Genomic DNA, 19454 nt, shown 5'->3' with positions numbered 1-19454 from the left:
CTGGGAAGGGAGGGATGAGCATGGAACTGTGATGGATGTGGAGAGGGGTGACCCCCAGCTGGAGAGCCTTGGGAAGGGGCACTGGGAGCTGGTGGGACTTCTCCAGGGAGGTGTTGGTGACAGCAGGCCGTGCCCTGTGCCCCTCGCGGTGGCAGTGCTGATGGCAGCGCCCTCCGCAGGGGTTGGTGCCGGGCAGGTGCCGGGAGGCGGCTCCGGACCCGTGCAGGTGAAGGATTCCCCCCTCCTGCTGCAGCAGATCGACGCCCTGCAGCTCTCCCTGAAACACCTCAAGAACGAGAACAACCTGCTCAAGGTCTGGGGGAGCGGCAGGGGGTCCCTGTGGGATGGGATTCCTGTGGGATGGGATCCCCATGGGATGGGATTCCTGTGGGATGGGATCCCCATGGGATGGGATTCCTGTGGGATGTGATCCCTGTGGAATGTGATCCATGTGGGATTTGATCCCCAAGGGGTGTGATCCATGTGGGATGGGATCCATGTGGGAAGGTCTGGGGGAGCGGCAGGGGGTCCCTGTGGGATGGGATCCCGGTGGGATATGGGATGAGCTGGAGAACAGGCTCTCGTGTGGAGTGCTCCAGGGGAAGGGGCTGGGAGCAGGGTCAGCACTGGGAGCTGGGAATGCTGGTGGAACTGGGGGTGCTGCTGATGTCCCTGCCAGCCCGGGTCCCCGCGGTGCAGATGCCACTGGCACAACCTGATTGACTGATTGATTGATTGATTAATGAACATCCATGAGGCACAGCAGCCGATAACCCAATTAACCAACTATTCTAACGGATATTAATTCTTGCTGCTGATGTCCCTGCCAGCCCGGGTCCCCTCGGTGCAGATGCCACAACCTGATTGATTGATAGATTGATCAATTGTTTGATTAATGAACACCCCACGGGGCACAGCAGCCGATAACCCAATTAACCAACTATTCTAATGGATATTAATTCTGATGGATATTAATTCATGGACGGGATGGAGCAGCTCATTAACACCTCCCATACCAACCAGCCCCACGTGCAAGGGACACCCATGGGGACCGTCCCTGCTCCCACCCCTGCTGTCCTTGTTTTTCCCACCCGGCCTCTCCTCCCCGCTGCCTTTTCCCGGCGTTCTCCCCGTTTCCCGTGCCCTCACTCTGGTTTCCCGCGGATGCCAGGGTGCCCAGATGAAGATGGAGCTGGCCAGCCTGGCCCCGCTGCAGGTGCCACGCGTGGCCGTGGCCCGGGAGCGCCCGGCCGAGGGGCTGCCCACGCAGAGCCTCTACCGCAAGACCACGCAGCTGCTGGAGACCCTCTACCAGCTCAGCGCCAACGCCAAGGTGGTGGACATGAGGCACAGCAAATCCAGTAGGTCCTACAAAAACATTCCTTGGGATTTGGGAGGGTCTGTGGCACCTCTGTGTTGTCCCTGTGCCCACAGAGGGACTGGCAGCGATGTGCCACCCGGAGCAGGGCTCGCTGCGGGGTGGGATCTGCTCTGCTGGCAGGTTTGGGGTGTTTGGGTTGAGTGCCAATCCCTGTCCCCTCTCAGGGCCATTGGTGTGTTGGGGACACGTGGCTCAGTGTCCAGGGGATGAGCTGCTCCGGGTGGCTCAGCCTCTCCCTGCTGGGGAGCCCCCCAAGCCCTGAAATCCCCCTGGTACTAATCCAAGGGGGTCAGACCTTCCCCAAAACCCACCTGGTATCACCCTAAGGAGATCAAACCCTCTGAAATCCCCTGGTACCAACCTGAGGAGGTCAAACCCTCCAAAACCACCTGGTACCAGCCTGAGGAGGTCAAACCCCCCAGGACCCACCTGTACTAACCTGAGGAGGTCAAACCCTCCAAAACCACCTGGTACCAGCCTGAGGGAGTCAAACCCCCCAGGACCCACCCAGTACCAACCTGAGGAGGTCAAACCCCCCAAAACCCACCTGGTACCAATCTGAGGAGGTCAAACCACCCAAAACCCACCTGGTACCAACCTGAGGAGGTCAAACCCCCCAAAACCCACCTGGTACTAACCTGAGGAGGTCAAACCCCTCAAAACCCAGCCGGTGCCAGCCTGAGGGGTCACAGTGCTCAGCTGTGCCCGTGTCCCCCCGGCCCATCCCTCCCTTCCCGTTGTCCGCAGCGAGGAGCTCGTCAGCGCGGCTGCTGGAGCAGACAGCCCGGCTCTGTGCCCTCAAGAATTCCATCGATGCCCTGAAGGTGAGGAAGGGTCTTCTCCAGCCTGGGGGACCTGGTGGCACCCCCAGCCCAGCACTCAAGCCCCCAGGCTGGGGCTGGTGGCATCTGGTGGCAGTGAGGGGACAAAGTGCTGCCCGTTCCCATTCCCTTCCCTAAACAGTTGGGTTTGACCCCTCTGATTCCTGCCCAGGGTGGGCAAGGGCTCGGTAGGGTGGGTGAGGGGCTCTGGGGGGTGATGAGGGTCCCCCCGGGGTGGATTTTGGGGTGACCTTGCTGTGCCCCCAGGACGACACGCTGCGGGAGATGGTTCAGCAGCAGCCGGGCGCCGGCGTCTCCACCACCTTCGGCACCTTCCCGTCCTCTTCCTTCCTGAAGGTGAGAGCCCCGTCCTGAGGGACCCCCAGCTCTGAGGAGCCCCGTCCTGAGGGACCCCCAGCTCTGAGGAGCCCCATCCTGAGGGACCCCAATCCCAAGGAATCCCCAATCCTGAGGGACCCCCATTCCTGAGGGAACCCTGATTCCAAGAGATGCCTAAACAAAAACACCCATTCCTGAGGACCCCCAATCCTGAGGGCCTCCCAGCCCAAGCAACTCCCAATCCTTAGGGACCCCAATCACAAGGAACCCCCAATCCTGAGGGACCCCAATTCCAAGAGACGCCGGTTACAAAAAACCCTATTCCTAAGGGACCCCAGTCCCAAGGAACCCCCAATCCTGAGGGACCCCAATCTCAAGAGATCCCCTGTAGTGAGGGACCCCAATCACAAGAGATCCCCAGTCCTGAGGGACCCCAATCACAAGGAACCCCCAATCCTGAGGGACCCCAATCCATCCCAAGGACCCCTGTTCCTGATCCCCAATTTCGAGGGACCCCCTGTTCTGACAAACTCCAATCCCGAGGGCTCCCCCATTCCCACGGGATGGGACGGGTAAGGACCCCCTGCTCCACCCCAGCACCTGTGACCCACACCAGCCACCAGGTGCCACCCCGGGTGCCCCCCTGGGGACCCTCTGAGGGTGGCTCTGTCCCCGCAGGCCAAGCAGGAGCAGGCGCAGGGCCCGGCGCTGTGCGGGCGGGTGACGATCCCGTGCGCACCGGGGCACGGCCAGGCGCACCGGGTGCTGCTCACCCCCGACCTGCTCCAGCACCTCCGCCAGCACTTCGTCGCCTGAGCCGCCCCCGAGGGACCCCCGGCCCGCTGTCCCCTCCCTTGGGATTCTCCGTGTCCCCCCCCAGCCCGGCCCCACTCGCGGGTGGCAGCCGGAGCCGCTTCCCCCGGGGGGATCCGGGCCCCCCGCGCTGCTCTCGGACACTACAGACCCCCCCGGGACCCCCCCGGGACCGGGGCTGCGGCCCCCCCGTGCTCCTGGCATCCAATAAAACTTCCCTGGACGCGCTTCCTGCGCCTGGAACCGGGCACCGACCGGGAGGGGACACGAGGGGCTTCGGGTGGAACACGGGGGAGCATAAATGGGGACCGGGGGGTCACAGGAGGGACCCGAGAGGGGCACTGGGAGTCCCGGAGGGGACTGAGGACCCCGGGGGTCACAGAGAGCGCCGGGGTGGAACCACGGGGACATTTGGGGATCCTGGGGTGGCACCGGGAGCACCGGGAGACATTTGGGGGTCCCGGGTGGGACCGGGGGGACACTTGGAGGGCACTGAGGGTCCCAGGAGGGGACCGGGAGCGCTCTGGGCGCCCCCGCAGGGGACAGAGGGGGACAGGGGGGGACAGGGGGACACCGGGGGGACACCGGGGGGACACCGGGGGGTGCCGGGTCCCGCCACGTGCGGCCGCGCGCGCACCGACCTGCGCGGGAAGGGGCGGGGCCGGGGCGCGCGCGCGCGTCTCCCATTGGCCGGCGCGCAGGAAAAGGCGGGAGGGAGCGCCCCATCCCGGCTCTGATTGGTAGGCGCCGCTGAGGGGGCGGGGTCAGCCCGTCCTCTGCTTCATTGGCTGCGGGGCGGGCCCATCGAGGGAGACCCGCGGTGATTGGCGGAGGGCGCGGTGCAGTGGGCGCTGATTGGTGGAGGCGGGACGAGGAGGGGTTCCGGCGTGGACAATGCGTCAGTTCCGGACGGCGGCGGTGGCGGCAGGACGATGGTGAGTGAGGGTCGGGCCCGCGTCGCATCCGACGCCATCGGGAGCGGGGAGGGACCCAGGAGCCCCCTCCGACCGCATCGGGACGGGCCTGGGCCGGAGGGAAGCCGGGGCAGCCGCGTGGGGGCGGCGGGCGCGGGGATGGGCGGGAGCGCGGCCGCGGTGGCGCCCCCGGTGAGCGGAGCCCTCGGTGCCGCAGGTGCTGCTGCACGTGCTGTTCGAACATGCGGCCGGGTACGCGCTGTTCGCCGTGCGGGAGGTGGAGGAGATCGGCCTGCTCCTGCCGCAGGTACGGCACCGGGACCGGCGGGAGCGGGGACCGGGAGGAACGGGAGCGGAGCGGGGAGAGGGAGGCTGGGAACGGCGTGGGGAGGGACAGGGGCGGGCAGGAGGGGACACCGGGGATGGAGAGAGGTGGAAGGAGCGGGGCGGGAACCCGGGGAAGGCCCGAGGTGGCGGGGGGGTCGCACTGCCGGGGCCGCTCCCGGTGCCCGGGGCTGACCGCAGCCCCCGCCCCGCCCCGGCTGCCCCGCAGGTGGAGGAGAGCGTCCTCACGCTGGGCAAGTTCCACAACGTGGTGAAGCTCGTGGCGTTCTCGCCGTTCCGCTCGGCGCAGAGCGCGCTGGAGAACATGAACGCCGTGTCCGAGGGTGAGCGCGGGGCCGGGGACACCGGGACCCCCCTCCCGCGGGGACCCCCGGGCCGCCCTGAGCCCTCCGTGTCCCGCAGGAGTCCTGCACGAGGACCTGCGGCTGCTGCTGGACACGGCGCTGCCCCCCAAGAGGAAGAAGGTGCTGCTGGGGGTGGGCGATGCCAAGATGGGCGCGGCGGTGCTGGAGGAGCTGGGGGTGCAGTGCCAGACCGGGGGCGTCGTGGCCGAGCTCATGCGAGGTGAGCGGGGACAGAGGGGACAAGGGACATCTCGGTGGGCTCCTGCTTCAGTCGGGATTCACCTGGGAGGGCTGAGGAGCGGGGGGGACCCGGTGCCGTGGCTGTGCGGCGTCCCTGGGGCTGCACGTGGTGGCAGCTCAGTGTCCGTGCGGTGGCACCGTTGTCCCCCCGTGGTGACCCCGTGTCCCCGCAGGGATCCGGCTGCACTTCCCGGCGCTGGTGCGGGGCCTCACGGCGCAGTCGGCGGCCAAGGCCCAGCTGGGGCTCGGCCACAGCTACTCCCGGGCCAAGGTGAAGTTCAACGTGCACCGGGTGGACAACATGATCATCCAGTCCATCAGCCTGCTGGACCAGCTGGACAAGGACATCAACACCTTCTCCATGCGTGTCCGGTCAGTGGGGACAGGTTTTGGGGGGTTTAGAGGGTTTTTGGGGGTCCCCCTCCCTCCCTCCCTCCCCATGCTTACCACAGGCAGCTGCCGCTGCTCCAGCTGCCTGTACAGACCGGGGAGGGACAGCAGCTCCCCAGGGGCCACTGGCCGGGCCACAGGGCCACGGCGTGGACCAGGGGGACACTTGGGAACAGGGTGGGGTGGCCTGGGGACGCACAGAGCTGGGGTGGGGCCTGGGTGGCACCAGTGACCGTGTCCTGTCCCCGCAGGGAGTGGTACGGGTACCACTTCCCCGAGCTGATCAAGATCGTCCCCGAGAACTCCATGTACTGCCGGGTGGCCAAATTCATCGGGAACCGCCGCGAGCTGAGCGAGGAGAGCCTGGAGGGGCTGGAGGAGATCGTCATGGACAGCGCCAAGGCCCAGGCCATCCTGGAGGCCTCGCGCTCCTCCATGGGTGAGGGGGGCTCTGAGGGGCTCGGGGGGGCCTGGCCTCGTGCCCAGTGCTGCCGCTCACCCGGTGCCACCCCCAGGGATGGACATCTCCCCCCTGGACCTCATCAACATCGAGAGCTTCTCCCGCCGCGTCATCTCGCTGTCCGACTACCGCAAGGGGCTGCAGGAGTACCTGCGCTCCAAGATGAGCCAGGTGGCCCCCAGCCTGTCAGCCCTCATCGGGGAGGTGGTGAGTGTCCCCAGAGACCCCCCTGTCCCCTGCCCAGCCGCGGAGATGATGTCAGAGTGAATCTGTCAATCCACTGAGTTGCGCTGCTGACGCTTCCACTGCTGATCCGCGGCCCGTGGGGACTCTCCCTGCCCTTGGGGGCTTCGGAGCCACCCGTAACCCCCCCGTGCTGTCCCCCAGGTGGGCGCCCGCCTCATCTCTCACGCTGGCAGCCTGACCAACCTGGCCAAGTACCCGGCGTCGACGGTGCAGATCCTGGGTGCCGAGAAGGCCCTGTTCAGGTACCGCGGGCGGTCGCGGTGATGGCGGCCGCGGGGCCGCGGCTGTGACTCGCTGGGGGTGAGCAGCCGGCCCCAGTCTGAGCGACCCCCGGAGCACAGCGGGCTGGGGAGGGGCTGTCCGTGGGTGGGGGTGGCGTTCGGGGGTCCTGACCCCACACCCTGGGCACTCGCAGGGCGCTGAAGACGCGGGGGAACACCCCCAAGTACGGGCTCATCTTCCACTCCACCTTCATCGGGCGCGCGGCCGCCAAGAACAAGGGGCGGATCTCGCGCTACCTGGCCAACAAGTGCACCATTGCCTCGCGCATCGACTGCTTCTCAGGTGGGCGGGGGGCTTAGGGGGCACAGACGTGCTGGGCACTGTCACTCGGTGCCCGGGTGGGCACGGGGAGGGCACTCGGGGGGATTCAGGGCCGCTCTGCCGTGATGGGAACATTTTTCGTCAACAGCATCTCACCGCGGTGAATGGTGACTCCTGTGGGCTGAGCAGAGCACGGGGGGGCTCAAGGGGGTTTGGGGGTGCAGGGTGAGTGCTGAGCCCCCCCTGTCCCCTCCCCGCAGAGGTCCCCACCAGTGTCTTTGGGGACAAGCTGCGGGAGCAGGTGGAGGAGCGCTTGGCCTTCTACGAGACCGGGGAGCCGCCCCGCAAGAACCTGGAGGTGATGAAGGAGGCCGTGGTGGAGGTGAGGAGGAAGAGGAGGAGGGGATGCTGAGGGATGGAGAAGGGTGGTGAGGGTGACAAATGGAGGCAGTGGGAGAGATGGAGGAAGAGGAGGTGAGATCTTGGGGGAGACAAAGATGGAGGTGAGGTGTTGAGGTGAAAGTGATGAAAGTGTTGGGGCGGTGAAGATGATGGAGGTGAGGTCCTGGGGGAGATGAAGATGGCAGTAGTGAGGTACCAGAGGATGGAGATTGTGAATGGGAGCTGTGGGGGCAGTGAAGGTGGTGGAGATGATGAGGGTGATGAAGGTGAGATCCTCTGATGATGAGGGTGATGCTGAGGTGCTGGGGGATGAAGGCGAGGGCCCGTGTCGGAGGTGATGTCACTGTGCCATCCTGACCCACTGTGGAGGCCAAAGACTGATTTAATGAGTCTGATCCGACCAGGGCCAGGTGTGGGGACAAACGCTGGGACCCTGCCCTGGCTCACGTCCCCTGTGTGTCCCCAGGCCAACGAGGTGGTGGCTGAGGTGAAAAGGAGGCAGGAGAAGAAGGAGAAGAAGAGGAAGAAGAGGGAGAAGCGGCGGCTGGAAGCCCTGGCAGCAGCTGCTGAGGAGGCAGCAGAGAACTCTGTGATGGAGACAGAGGTGAGAGGGAGGGGGCGAGACCCTTTTGGGGGGTCCTGGATGCTCCTGATGGTGAGGGGGATGTCTGTACCCCCCATGAGGGGAGGGAGGATGGGGTCAGAGCTGATGTGGGGCTCCCCACAGGAGAATGACGTGGGGGCCAAGAAGAAGAAGAAGAAAAAGAAGCAGCAGCAGCCAGAGGAGTCAGAGCCAGAGCCAGAGGAGAACGGGGTGGAGGAGGAGGAAGAGGAGGAGCCATTGCCCAAGAAGAAAAGGAAAGTCATGGCAGAGCCTGAGGAGGAAGAGGAGGAGGAGGAGGAAAAGAAGAAGAAAAAGAAGAAGAAGAAGAAGGCAGTGGCTCGGGACTCGGAGGAGGATTAGGGAGCAGTCAGCACATGGACTGACAGACTGACGGACAGGCAGCAGCCAGGAGTGGCCACTGGAGACACCACAACCCCGAGGTGTCCCCAGCTGCGTCCTGTGCCACCGTGGCCACTTGGAACGTGTCACAGCCCCTTGTGGCCTGGGTGAGTCCCTCTGGCCACCAGCAGCCCGGGACTGTGCCTTACAGAGTGGAACTTCCAGCCCTGTGTCCCCTTCCCTGGGGACCTTGTCTGCGTGGGGCTGTCCCCAGGCCGTGTCCCCTTCCCTGGGGTCCTGGGCTGCGCGGGGCTGTCCCCAGGCCGTGTCCCCTTCCTTGGGGACCTTGTGCTGCGTGGGGCTGTCCCCAGGCCGTGTCCCCTGTGCAGTGCAGGCCAGGCCCCGCTCGTGGTGCCCAAACCCCAATAAAGGGCTGAGGTCGTTGCTGATCCCTCCTGTCCTGCTCCGTGGCAGGGGGTGCCCAGGCTGTCCCCACGGGGGTCACCCTGTCACCAGCAGCCTGCCCGGGCCCAGGGACGCTGACAGCAGCACGGTCACACCTAAGGCCACTTTATTGGAGTCGCCAGGGGCAGGGGTGAGGTCACTGCACCTCCAGGGCATCTATCACAGCCTGGGTGAAATCCATGGAGGTGGAGTAGCCCCCCATGTCCGCCGTGCGCACCTGCAAGGAGACGGGAGGTTAGGGGGACCAGCAGGGGACCTGCAAAAGCGGGGTCCCCCCAGCCCCAGGCTGGGCTGTGACACTGGGGATGGGCTCCCTGGAGCCCTCTGCACCCCCAAAAGTGTCCCTGTGCCCTGGGGACATGCAGAGGGGCTGGTGACTCCTCTGCCCCACACGGCTCAGGGGTGCCCCAAACTCCAGCTGGAGCTCTGGTTTCAGCATTGCCCCCCCAGCTCAGCAGCCCCAGCACCCCAAAAGCTGCCCCAGGGCAGGGCTGGAGGGAAGCGTTGGACCCTTTATTAGCAAAGCAGAATACAGAGCGTTACACGATGGCACAGCCCGGGGTGGCACCGGGCCTGGCCCCCCGGGCACAGCAGTTGTGGGATCAGAGCCCTGCAGCTCCCCAATTCCCATGGATTGGGGGGCACAGGGTGCACCTCCCCACCCCTTCCCAGGTTTGGAGTGTTCCAGGGTCACCCCACGCCTGGAATTGTCCCTGCGTGGGGTCCCTGTGCCAGCAGCTGCCTTGGGGGTGGAGGGTGGGGGACATCACCCTGTTTATTGCTGAAAGCTGCATGGGATGGGTCCCACGGGAATGGGGTCACAGGGATCCCACAGTCACACTGGTCCCATGGGAATGGGGTCACAGGGATCCCACAATCACACTGGTCCCACATTTCCAAGGATCCCATGGGAATGGAGGTCCCACAAGAATCCCACACCCACACTGGTCCAGCAGTCACAGGGATCCCATGGGAATGGGGCTTCCAGAGTCTGAGGTCCTGCTTTCACAAGGATCCCACAAATCCCACCGGTCCAACAGGCAAAATGACCCCATAGGAATGGGAGTCCCACAGTCCCAGGTCCTGTTCTCACAGGGATCCGAGAATCCCACTGGTCCCACAGGAATGATAATCCAATAAAGGGGATCCCATGGGAATGGGGGTTCCAGAGCCATGCTGGGTGGTCCCGATGTCCCTAGGAGCTGCCTATGATTTAGGGGCACTGCCCCATCCCCCAAAACCACCCCATAAACCCCAAAATCTGCACTGGCCGCCTCCTGTGGGGGATGGGGAAGGGTAAAGCGTTACTGGGGGGCTGGGAGGGCATTTGGGGAGGGGGCCGAGGCGCTGGGGGAGCTGCCGGGGGTCCTAAGCCCCATAGTTGGGGTGCAGGTTGTCAATGACGGACTTGACGAAGTCGGAAGTGGTGGAGTAACCGCCCAGGTCCCGCGTCCGGACCTGCAAATCCAACACAGGGAGGGGAGAAACGGGAAGGAGGCGCTGGTGAACGGAGGAACGGCCGGGAGGGGGACAGGACAGCAGAGAGACAGCGGGGACCCTCCGGAGCCCTGCCAGGACCTGGGGTGGGAACGGGGCTGTGGAACATCCCTGAGAGCCCTGCCAGGACCTGGGGTGGACACGGGGACGTGGAAAGGTCCCTGAGAGCTCTGTGAGAACCCAAATGGGGACAAGGCCATGGAGGATCCCCAGCTCTGCCTGAAGTCCCTCCCTCATGACCACAGGGGCTGGACACAGCTGTGGGTCTGGGATTGTAGCTGGAGAGAGGAGAGGAGCCAGAATTCCAGCTGGAAAGAAGAGAGGAACCAAAATTCCAGCTGGAAAGAGGAGAAGAACCAGAATTCCAGCTGGGAAGAAGAGAAGAACCAGAATTCCAGCTGGGAAGAAGAGAGCAGAGACTGTGACCCAGGCACCACCAGCCCTACCCACTGTCCCGCACTCACTTTTCCACCTTTGATCACCTTCTTCACCGCGTCCGAGACCATGTTGGAGTGGTATTCCAGGCTGGAAAAGACGGGGAGACAGGGGGTCAGCCCCTCAGAAGCCCCCCCAGACGCCCCAAACCCCCCTTTAGAGCCCAGCACGTACTTGAGGTGCCGCAGCATGTTGGAGGCCGAGAGCAGCATGGCCGTGGGGTTGGCGATGTTCCTGCCCACGGCCTGGGCGAAGGGGTGCCGGGCTCCCTGTGGGACACAGGGCACGGTGACAGGATCACCCCACCCTGCCAGCCTTGGGAATCCCCTCTGGGATGCCCCCGGAATGCCCCTCCTCACCAGCTCGAACACGGCGTACTCGGCGCTGTAGCTCTCGCCGGGCACGACGCCGGCGCCGCCCACCAGCCCCGCGGCCAGGTTGTCCACGATGTTCCCGTAGAGGTTGGGCATCACCAGGACGTCGAACTGGTAGGGGTTCTGCACCAGCTGGGATGGGAATGGGAATGGGAATGGGGCAGTGAGGCCTGGAACAGCTGGGGGGAAGCTCAGCCCCACCCTGGGACAGGGGGCAGAGCCCAGGTGTGTGGGGCTGGATGATCTCCCCGGTGTGGAGGGGATGGATGAGCTCCCAGGTGTGTGGGGCTGGATGATCTCCCCGGTGTGGAGGGGATGGATGAGCTCCCAGGTGTGTGGGGCTGGATGATCTCCCCGGTGTGGAGGGGATGGATGAGCTCCCAGGTGTGTGGGGCTGGATGATCTCCCCGGTGTGGAGGGGATGGATGAGCTCCCAGGTGTGTGGGGCTGGATGATCTCCCCGGTGTGGAGGGGATGGATGAGCTCCCAGGGGTGTGGGGCTGGATGAGCTCCCAGGTGTCTCCAACCCAGATCATTCCATGCTTGGCACACCTGCCTGGAGCAGCAGGGAGGGGACTGGGGGAGTTTTTAGGGATGTGAAGGGGAATTATTAGGGATATAAAGGGGAATTTTTAGGGATAGAAACATGCCCAGCCCCAGTGAGGCTGCAGGAACCCAGGTCCCCAAATTCCCCCCAGGAGCAGCACTGGGATGGCCCTGGAGCCACAGGCTGGGCAAGGCCAGGTGAGACACAGCTGGGAGTGCTGGGAATGTTGGGAATGCTGGGGGGGCTCCTGCCTGGCACGGGGACAACCCTGGGGCCAGGTGGGCTCAGTGTGCCCAGCCTTGGAGGTTCCAGCTCCTCAGGGGGGGATTGGGAAGGGACCAGGGACAGGGACAAGGGATGGGGACACAGGGGCGTGGCCAGCCCGGGGGTGTGGCCCGGGGGGCGTGGCTCACCTGCATGCAGCAGTTGTCGATGATCATGGTGTCGAATTTGATCTTGGGGTACAGCTCAGCCACCTCCTTATGACCTTGGCCCGGCCCTTCTTGGTGGCGTAGTCGAAGGCGAACTTGGCGATGCGCTGGGACTTGGCCCTGGTGATGATCTTGAGGCACTCGATCACGCCCTTGGCACTCTGGGGGCACAGGGGGTCACAGCCTGGGCACGGCCAGCCCGGCCTGCCCTGGCACTGGCACCTGCCCTGGCCCCTGTCCTGCCCTGGCACTGGCACCTGTCCTGGCACTGGCACCTGTCCTGCCCTGGCACCTGCCCTGGCACCTGTCCTGCCCTGGCACTGGCACCTGTCCTGGCACTGGCACCTGTCCTGCCCCGGCACCCGTCCTGCCCTGCGCTCTCCTCCCTTCCCTAGTGCTGTCATCATTTATCAGTATTGTTATTGCTATTATTAATATTCCCTTTCCTCTCCTTATCATCACATTTATTATTACTACTATTATTATCATTATCATTAATTATTACTATTCACCACATTTATTATATGTTACATGTATTATTATATCTATTATTCTTACACGTATTTATATTTATTAATTCTTACCATCGTGATTTTTTTCAATCAAATATTTCTTATCATTAAAATTTTGTTCCAATTACTATATATTTCTTATCAAATTTTTTTCAGTTATTAAATTGTTCTCATCATCATAATTTTGTTTCAATTATTGAATTGTTCTTATCATCATCATTTTGTTTCAATTACTGAATTGTTCTTATCATCATCATCTTGTTTCAATTATTGAATTTTTCTCATCATCATCACCATTTTGTTTCAATTATTAATTTGTTCTAATCTCAACCCAGGTTTGCCTTTTCTGTCCAGTTCTCCTCCCCGCTGGTGTCTCCATTCCTGGCCAGCGTTAACCCAGGACAATCCATGTGCCACTGTCCCTTTTGCCAGGCGTTGTCCCCCTGCAGCCACCCCATTCCTCACTGGGGCTGGGTGTGCTCCTGTCCCAAAATATTCCCTAATTCCACTGCTCCAGGCAGGTCCAGAGTGCCGAGCAGGGAATGGGGTGGGTTGGAGAGACCTTGGAGCTGATCCCATCCCACCCAGGGACCCCCTCCCACTGTCCCAGGTGGATCCAAATCCATCCAACCTGGCCTTGGGCACTGCCAGGGATCCAGGGGCAGCCACAGCTGCTCTGGGAATTCCAGCCCAGCCCCTGCCCACCCTCCCAGCCAGGAATTCCTTGCCAAGATCCCAGCCCAATCTGCCCTTTGCCAGTGGGAGCCATTCCCTGTGTGCTGTCCCTGCAGGCCTTGTCCCCAGTCCCTCTGCAGCTCTCCTGGAGCCCCTCCAGGGACTCTGAGGATTTTTCCCTTCTCCAGGAGAACATTCCCAGCTCTCCCAGAGCAAAAGAGCTCCACAATCCTGGAATGGTTTAAGTTGGAAAAGACCTTAAATCCCATCTATTCCCACCCCATCCATGGACAGGGACACCTCCCACCATCCCAGGTGGATCCAGCCTGGCCTTGGACACTTCCAAGGATCCAGGGGCAGCCACAGCTGCTCTGGGAATTCCATCCCAGCCAGGAATTCCTTGCCAAGATCCCATCCCAATCTCCCCTTTCCCAGTGGAAGCCATTCCCTGTGTCCTGTCCCTCCAGCCCTTGCCTGCTACTTTTATCATCCCTGATCCCTATCCCTTAAATCCAACCATTCCTTTTCCCCTTTTTCTCAGTTCTTTTCCCTCTTTTCCCCTCTCCAGCCCTGCTGGAGCCCCCCAGGCTCGCAGGGCTGCCTGGAGCTGTGCCCTGTGGGTGGCAGTACCTCGTGCTCCAGGGAGCTGTACTCGCCCTCGGTCTGCTCCCGGATGATCACCAGGTCCAGGTTGTTGTGCCGGGTCTGGTATCCCGGGAGGCTCTTCACGTGCACCACGTTGGCAAACAGGTCCAGCTTCCTCCTGGGGACAGGGACACCCTGTCCCCTCTGAGCGCTGGGGACACCCCCTCTGCAGGACCCCACAGCTCCTGGCCAGGGAGGGTCCCTCGGGAATTCTGCCTCACAATAACTCATTAATTATTAATTAACGGGGTTTTCTCAGTGATGAGTTCTGGGATCCACCACCTCCAGAATTGCCAGGGAAGCAGGATGAGTCAACAGGGACAGCTCCAGGCTATGGAGTTTTGCCTCCCAATAATTCATTAATAAATAATTAGCGGATTTTTCCCCAGTGACTGTCCCCTGCAAGTCCCAGGGGACACAGCTGGGGTCACCCCCTCTGCAGGACCCCACGGTGAGCAGGGACAGCTCCTGGCCAGGGATGGTCCCTCGGGAATTTCCCTTCCCAGTAACTCATTAACTATTAATTAATGGATTTTTTCCCAGTGACTGTCCCCTGCAAGTCCCAGGGGACACTCCCAATAACTCATTAATTATTAATTAACGGGGTTTTCCCAGTGATGAGTTCTGGGATCCACCCCACCACCTCCAGAACTTCCAGGGAAGCAGGATGAGTCAACAGGGACAGCTCCAGGCTAGGGAGCTTTGCCACTCAATAACTCATTAATTAATAATTAATGTTTTCTTCCCCAGTGACTGTCCCCTGCAAGTCCCAGGGGACACAGCTTCCCTCTGCAGGACCCCACGGCGAGCAGGGACAGCTCCTGGCCAGGGATCACCCCTCAGGAGTTTTGCTTCCCAATAACTCATTAATTATTAATTAACAGGGTTTTCCCAGTGATGAGTTCTGGGATCCACCCCACCATCTCCAGAACTTCCATGGAAGCAGGTTCAGCCAGCAGGAACAGCTCCAGACCACAGAATTTTGACTCCCAATAGCTCATTAATTAATAATGACATTAATAAAAACATTAATTAATCTTTTCTTCCCTAGTGACTGTCTCTTCCAAGTCCCAGGGGACACAGCTGGGGTCACCCCCTCTCCAGGACCCCTCAGGGTCCCACTGAAGGTTTTGTTTCCCAGCCCACACAGAATCCCTCAGCCTTCTCCTCTCGCCCATAACTCATTAATGATTAATTAATTAACTCCCCTCACCTGAGCCTCATGTCATAGGACGCCAGGTCTCCCTTGTACTCCATGGGCGTGTGGATCTTCCCTGCAGGACACGGGGGAATTGTCCCAATATCCCAGAAATCCCTCCCCTGGCACAGCCTGAGGGGTCAGCACTGCCTCGGGGCTGGGGGGGACAGGGACAGGGACAGGACAGGGACAGGACAGGACAGGGACAGGACAGGGACAGGGACAGGGCTCACCAATGAGGGCCACCTTGCTCTCCTTCATGGAGTCCACCACCCGGTCCAGCTTCTCCTCGGACGCCGTGTTCTGCACCTCGCTCAGGTGGTGCTCGTCGAAGATCACGGGGACATTGCCAGCCTGGGACAGGGACAGGGCCACCCAGGGCCACCCAGGGTCACCTCAGGGGGACACGGAGCCCTGAGCCAGCCGGGGCCGTGCTCAGGGACAGCTGGGATCACCTCAGTGGCACTGATGGAGCCATGGGATATTTCACTTGGGAAAAACCCCCAGCACTGCCAAGGCCACCCCTTGGGATGTCCCCAAGTGTCACATCCACAGGGCTGGTAAATCCCTCCAGGGATGGGGATTCTCCTCTGGGAGCCATTTTTAGGAGGAATTTTCCCAATATCCCAAATTATCCCCAGTCCAATCATCCCAATATCCCAAATCCCTCCAGGACAGGGGACCCACCCTCTGCCCGTGGGCAGCACCACTGGGGACAGGGGGCACAAGGACAAGCAGGGACATTTAGGGACATGCAGGGACACTCAGGGACACCAGGGACATCTAGGGATGCTCAGTGACACACAGGGACACTCAGTGACATGTGGGAACACGCAGGAACATTTAGGGACACTCAGGGACAGGCAGGGACGTTTAGGGACATTCAGAGATACTCAGGGACACTCAGGAGCATGCAGGGACACTCAGCGACAAGAAGGGACACGCAGGGACATCAGGGACATTTAGGGACACTCAGGGACAGGCAGGGACACTCAGGGCCAGCTGCTGCTGGTGTCCCTTCAAGGCCATACCTTGAAGACCTCCTTGACAGCGTGCATCAGCTCCGGGCCCACGCCATCCCCCGGCAGCATTGTCACCTGGAATGTCCCCTCAGCCCTGTGGGACTGCGGAGACACGGCGGGGTCACCCCAAAAACATCCCCAAAGGGACCCCCCGGGGACCTGGCCCACGTCACACCCACAGGGACACGGAATGTTCGGCCTGGGAAAGCCCTGCAGTGCCAAGGCCACCACTGAGCTTTGTCCCCAAGTGTCACATCCACGGGGCTGGGAAACCCCCCAGGGATGGGGACTCCACAGCTGAGCAGGGCTGGGCAGCCCTTCCCAGGAGGAAAATCCCCAAAACGTCCCCCCAGGGGACCCTTGGGGACATGCAACCCTCTCCTGGCACAGCCTGGGGCCGTGTCCCTTTGTCCCTGTCCCCTCCTGGCAGGAGCTGTGCAGAGCCCCAGGGATCCCCTGACCCCCTTTCCTCCAGGCTGAGCCCCCTCCCCAAATCCATCCCTTCCCTGGGCACGCTCCAGCGTGTCCCGAGGGGCCCAAAGCCAGCCCTCCACGGAGCTGTCCCTGTCCCTGTCCCTGTGCCACCCCGGGGTGACAGCAGCCCTGAGCACACCCGACACCACGGAGAGACCTTGTCCTGCTCCAGACACAACCTCAGCCTCTGCCCAGAGGGAGTCCCGGCAGCTCCCAGCACAGCCCGGTGCTCCTAAATCCCCTCACTCCTTTGCCCTGCCCTTAAGGAACTCCTGGAATTCTGGACAGCCATTTTTAGGAGGAATTTCCCCAACATCCCACCCAAATCTCTCCAAGGGTGGGGATTCCCCCCTTCTCTTTCCAGGAGGAATTTCCCCAATATCCAACCCACTATCCAGGCATGGCCCAGTGTTCCTAAACCCCCTCACTCCTTCTCCCTGCCCTCAGGATCCCATGGAATTTTGGACAATCATTTTTAGCAGGAATTTCCCCAGTATCCAACCCAAATCTCTCCAAAGAGGAGGTCTCCACATTTCTTTTTCCAGGAGGAATTTCCTCAATATCCCAGCACAGCCTGGTGTTCCTAAATCCCCTTCGCCCTGTCCTCAGGATCCCATGGAATTCTGGACAATCATTTCAGGAGGAATTTTCCCAATATCCAACCCAAATCCCTCCAGGGATGGGGACTCTCCCCTTCTTTTTCCAAGAGGAATTTCCCCAGTATCAAATTTTCCCCAATATCCCCTGGTGTTCCTAAATCCCCTCACTCCTTCTCCCTGCCTTAAGGAACTCCTGGAATTTTGAACAATCATTTTTAGCAAGAATTTCCTTAATAATCCACCCAAATCCAGGGATGAGATCTCTCCATTTCTCTTTCCAGGAGGAATTTCTCCAATATCCAATCTCAGCACAGCCTGGTGTTCCTAAATCCCCTCACTCCTTCTCCCTGCCTTAAGGAACTCCTGGAATTCTGGACAGCCATTTTTAGGAGGAATTTCCCCAACATCCCACCCAAATCTCTCCAAGGATGGAGACTCCCCATTTCTCTTTCCAGAAGGAATTTCCCCAATATCCCAGGACAACCTGGTGCTCCTAAATCCCCTCACTCCTTCTCCCTGCCTTAAGGAACTCCTGGAATTCTGGACAGCCATTTTTAGGAGGAATTTCCCCAACATCCCACCCAAATCTCTCCAAGGGTGGGGATTCCCCCCTTCTCTTTCCAGGAGGAATTTCCCCAATATCCCAGCACAGCCTGGTGTTCCCAAATCCCCTCAGTCCTTTTCCCTGCCCTCAGGAGCTCCTGGAATTTTGCCAAGCCCCATTTTCGTGGCCCAGACCACAGGAGAATCTCCCTGATCACTCCTGGGCTGTCCCTCCCATCCCTCCCCTCCTTCCCCAGCCCGGAATTCCCTGCTGGGAGCTGCTCCCAGCTCAAACCCCCCAAACCCAGCCCAGGGAATTCCCAGGGAAACCCCAAACCCCAGAGGGAACGGGGAAGGAAGGAGGGAGGGAGGGAAGGAAAGCTGAGAGTGACAAATGGGGAGCTTTAAATAAGCTGGAATCAAATGTCCAGGGCAGAAATGTGAAATGCCAGGAGGCAGAGCTGAGGGAAGGGCAGTGCCTCAAGGTCACCCTCGGGGCTCAGCCCTTCCCTCAGTCACATTTCCCATGGAATCAGGGAATTTCCTGGCTGGGAAAAGCCCCAGGGACCCCCCACCACCGGCCGTGTCCCCAAGTGCCACATGCCCAGGGTGAAAACCCCTCTGCCCTTCTTCCCAATATCCCACCCAAACCTCCCCTGAGGCCTTTTCCCCTTGTCTCCGACCCCCCCCTCTCCTCTCAGGGAGGTTTGGGGGGTCAGGAGTTCCCCCCTGAGCCCCCTTTGCCCCACCAGCCCCTCCTCACCTTGGCCTGGGCTTGCTGCAGGAGGGTGGCCGAGGTGCCCAGCCCCCGCCATGCCCCGAGGCTCTGGGCACGCAGGAGGCCCTGGGGGTGCCACAGGTCAGAGAGCCCCCTCAGGGGGTGCCCCCCACCCCTAAAGTCCTCCCTGACCCAAAAATGTCACCCCCAAAACGACACCCCCACAATCCAGCTTGAACCTCCCGCACCCCCAAACTGAACCCAGCCGGCCTTCACCTCACACTGTGCCCCAGACTGAGCCCCCCGACCCGTCTGACCCCTCACGGACCCCCCAGACCCGTCTGACCCCTCACTGACCCCNGGATCCCCTCAAACCCTCAATGACCCCTCACGGATCCCCCCAGACCCGTCTGACCGCCCCCAGACCCTGCCTGACCCCTCACGGACCCCCCCAAGCCCTCAGTGACCCCTCACCCCTCACAGCCCAGAGAAGGATGAGGTCAGAGCCCGTTTGACCCCCCTGACCCTGCCCGCCGCCCCTAACCCGATTCCCCACCGCAGAGCGATGTCCCCCCTCGCTGTGTGTCCCCAGTCCCCGGGGCTGTGCCCGCTGTCCCCTCACCGCCCTTGTCTCGTCCCCCCCTCACCGCCGCCGCCGCCCGGCCCGCGCTGAGCGCCGCCATCTTTGCGATCCCACAATGCACCGCGGGGCGGCGCGGGGAGCGGCACGTGACGCAAAAGGGGCGGGGCCTCGCCGGCCCTGCGGCGCCCCCTGCCGGACGAGCGAGATAGAGCGGGGACGGACCCCCCCCCGTGTCCCCACAATGTCCCCCCGGGACCCACCAGTGTCCCCCCAAGGACTCCCCAATATACCCCCAAGGACCTCCCTCAATGTCACTTGAGGGACTCCCCAATGTCCCTCCAATGGGCCTCCCACAATGTCCCCCCAATGACCCCCACAACGTACCCCCCAATGTCCTCCCAAGGACCCCCCCACAATGTCCCCACAATGTCCCCCTCAAATGTCCCCCCGGGACCCCTCAAATGTCCCCCCAGTGTCCTCCCAGGAACTCCCCAATGTCCCCCCAGTGTCACCCCCAATATCTGCCCAGAGCTCCCCGCAACCTCCCCCCAACGA

General features: G+C 61.8%; 3 protein-coding genes and 2 non-coding genes across 10 annotated transcripts in view; 4 read left to right on the top strand and 1 right to left on the bottom strand.

Annotated features, from left to right (window-relative positions):
* The window catches only part of DCTN1 (dynactin subunit 1), a 36999-nt gene extending 33422 nt beyond the window's left edge, over window positions 1-3577 (top strand). For all 6 annotated transcript variants that reach the window (XM_041473828.1, XM_041473827.1, XM_041473826.1 and 3 more), the window contains 5 exons: window positions 180-313; window positions 1172-1361; window positions 2129-2205; window positions 2470-2559; window positions 3220-3577. In XM_041473828.1, the coding sequence (XP_041329762.1) occupies window positions 180-313; window positions 1172-1361; window positions 2129-2205; window positions 2470-2559; window positions 3220-3357 (629 nt within the window). In that variant the 3' untranslated portion in view covers window positions 3358-3577. The remainder of the gene's footprint in view (window positions 1-179; window positions 314-1171; window positions 1362-2128; window positions 2206-2469; window positions 2560-3219) is intronic.
* A 571-nt stretch (window positions 3578-4148) lies between these two features.
* Window positions 4149-8630, top strand: NOP56 (NOP56 ribonucleoprotein). The gene is made up of 12 exons (XM_041473830.1): window positions 4149-4289; window positions 4486-4575; window positions 4822-4936; window positions 5016-5177; window positions 5371-5569; window positions 5839-6026; window positions 6103-6254; window positions 6435-6535; window positions 6709-6857; window positions 7097-7218; window positions 7705-7842; window positions 7966-8630. The coding sequence occupies exons 1-12, from the start codon at window positions 4287-4289 to the stop codon at window positions 8200-8202; spliced, it is 1656 nt and encodes a 551-aa protein (XP_041329764.1). The 5' UTR covers window positions 4149-4286; the 3' UTR covers window positions 8203-8630.
* LOC121356947 lies at window positions 6954-7025 on the top strand. The gene has a single exon (XR_005955658.1). It is a non-coding gene; the product is annotated as a small nucleolar RNA SNORD56 (small nucleolar RNA).
* On the top strand, window positions 7568-7636 carry LOC121356946. The gene has a single exon (XR_005955657.1). It is a non-coding gene; the product is annotated as a small nucleolar RNA SNORD57 (small nucleolar RNA).
* Window positions 8631-8735: 105 nt separating the features above from the next.
* IDH3B (isocitrate dehydrogenase (NAD(+)) 3 non-catalytic subunit beta) lies at window positions 8736-19069 on the bottom strand. Its single transcript, XM_041473831.1, is given in 12 exon segments — window positions 8736-8863; window positions 10608-10668; window positions 10753-10847; window positions 10938-11084; window positions 11913-11983; window positions 11986-12091; window positions 13748-13880; window positions 14976-15036; window positions 15194-15314; window positions 15992-16084; window positions 18362-18442; window positions 18964-19069. Coding segments are annotated over 12 exon segments (1086 nt in total). The 5' UTR covers window positions 19000-19069; the 3' UTR covers window positions 8736-8782.
* Window positions 19070-19454: the final 385 nt, after the last annotated feature.

The sequence above is a fragment of the Pyrgilauda ruficollis genome, unplaced genomic scaffold (assembly GCF_017590135.1).
Source record: "Pyrgilauda ruficollis isolate IOZ18807 unplaced genomic scaffold, ASM1759013v1 scaffold302, whole genome shotgun sequence".
Taxonomy (NCBI): domain Eukaryota; kingdom Metazoa; phylum Chordata; class Aves; order Passeriformes; family Passeridae; genus Pyrgilauda; species Pyrgilauda ruficollis.
Note: the sequence above shows the minus strand (reverse complement) of the source record. Positions and strands in the feature narration are given on the sequence as shown.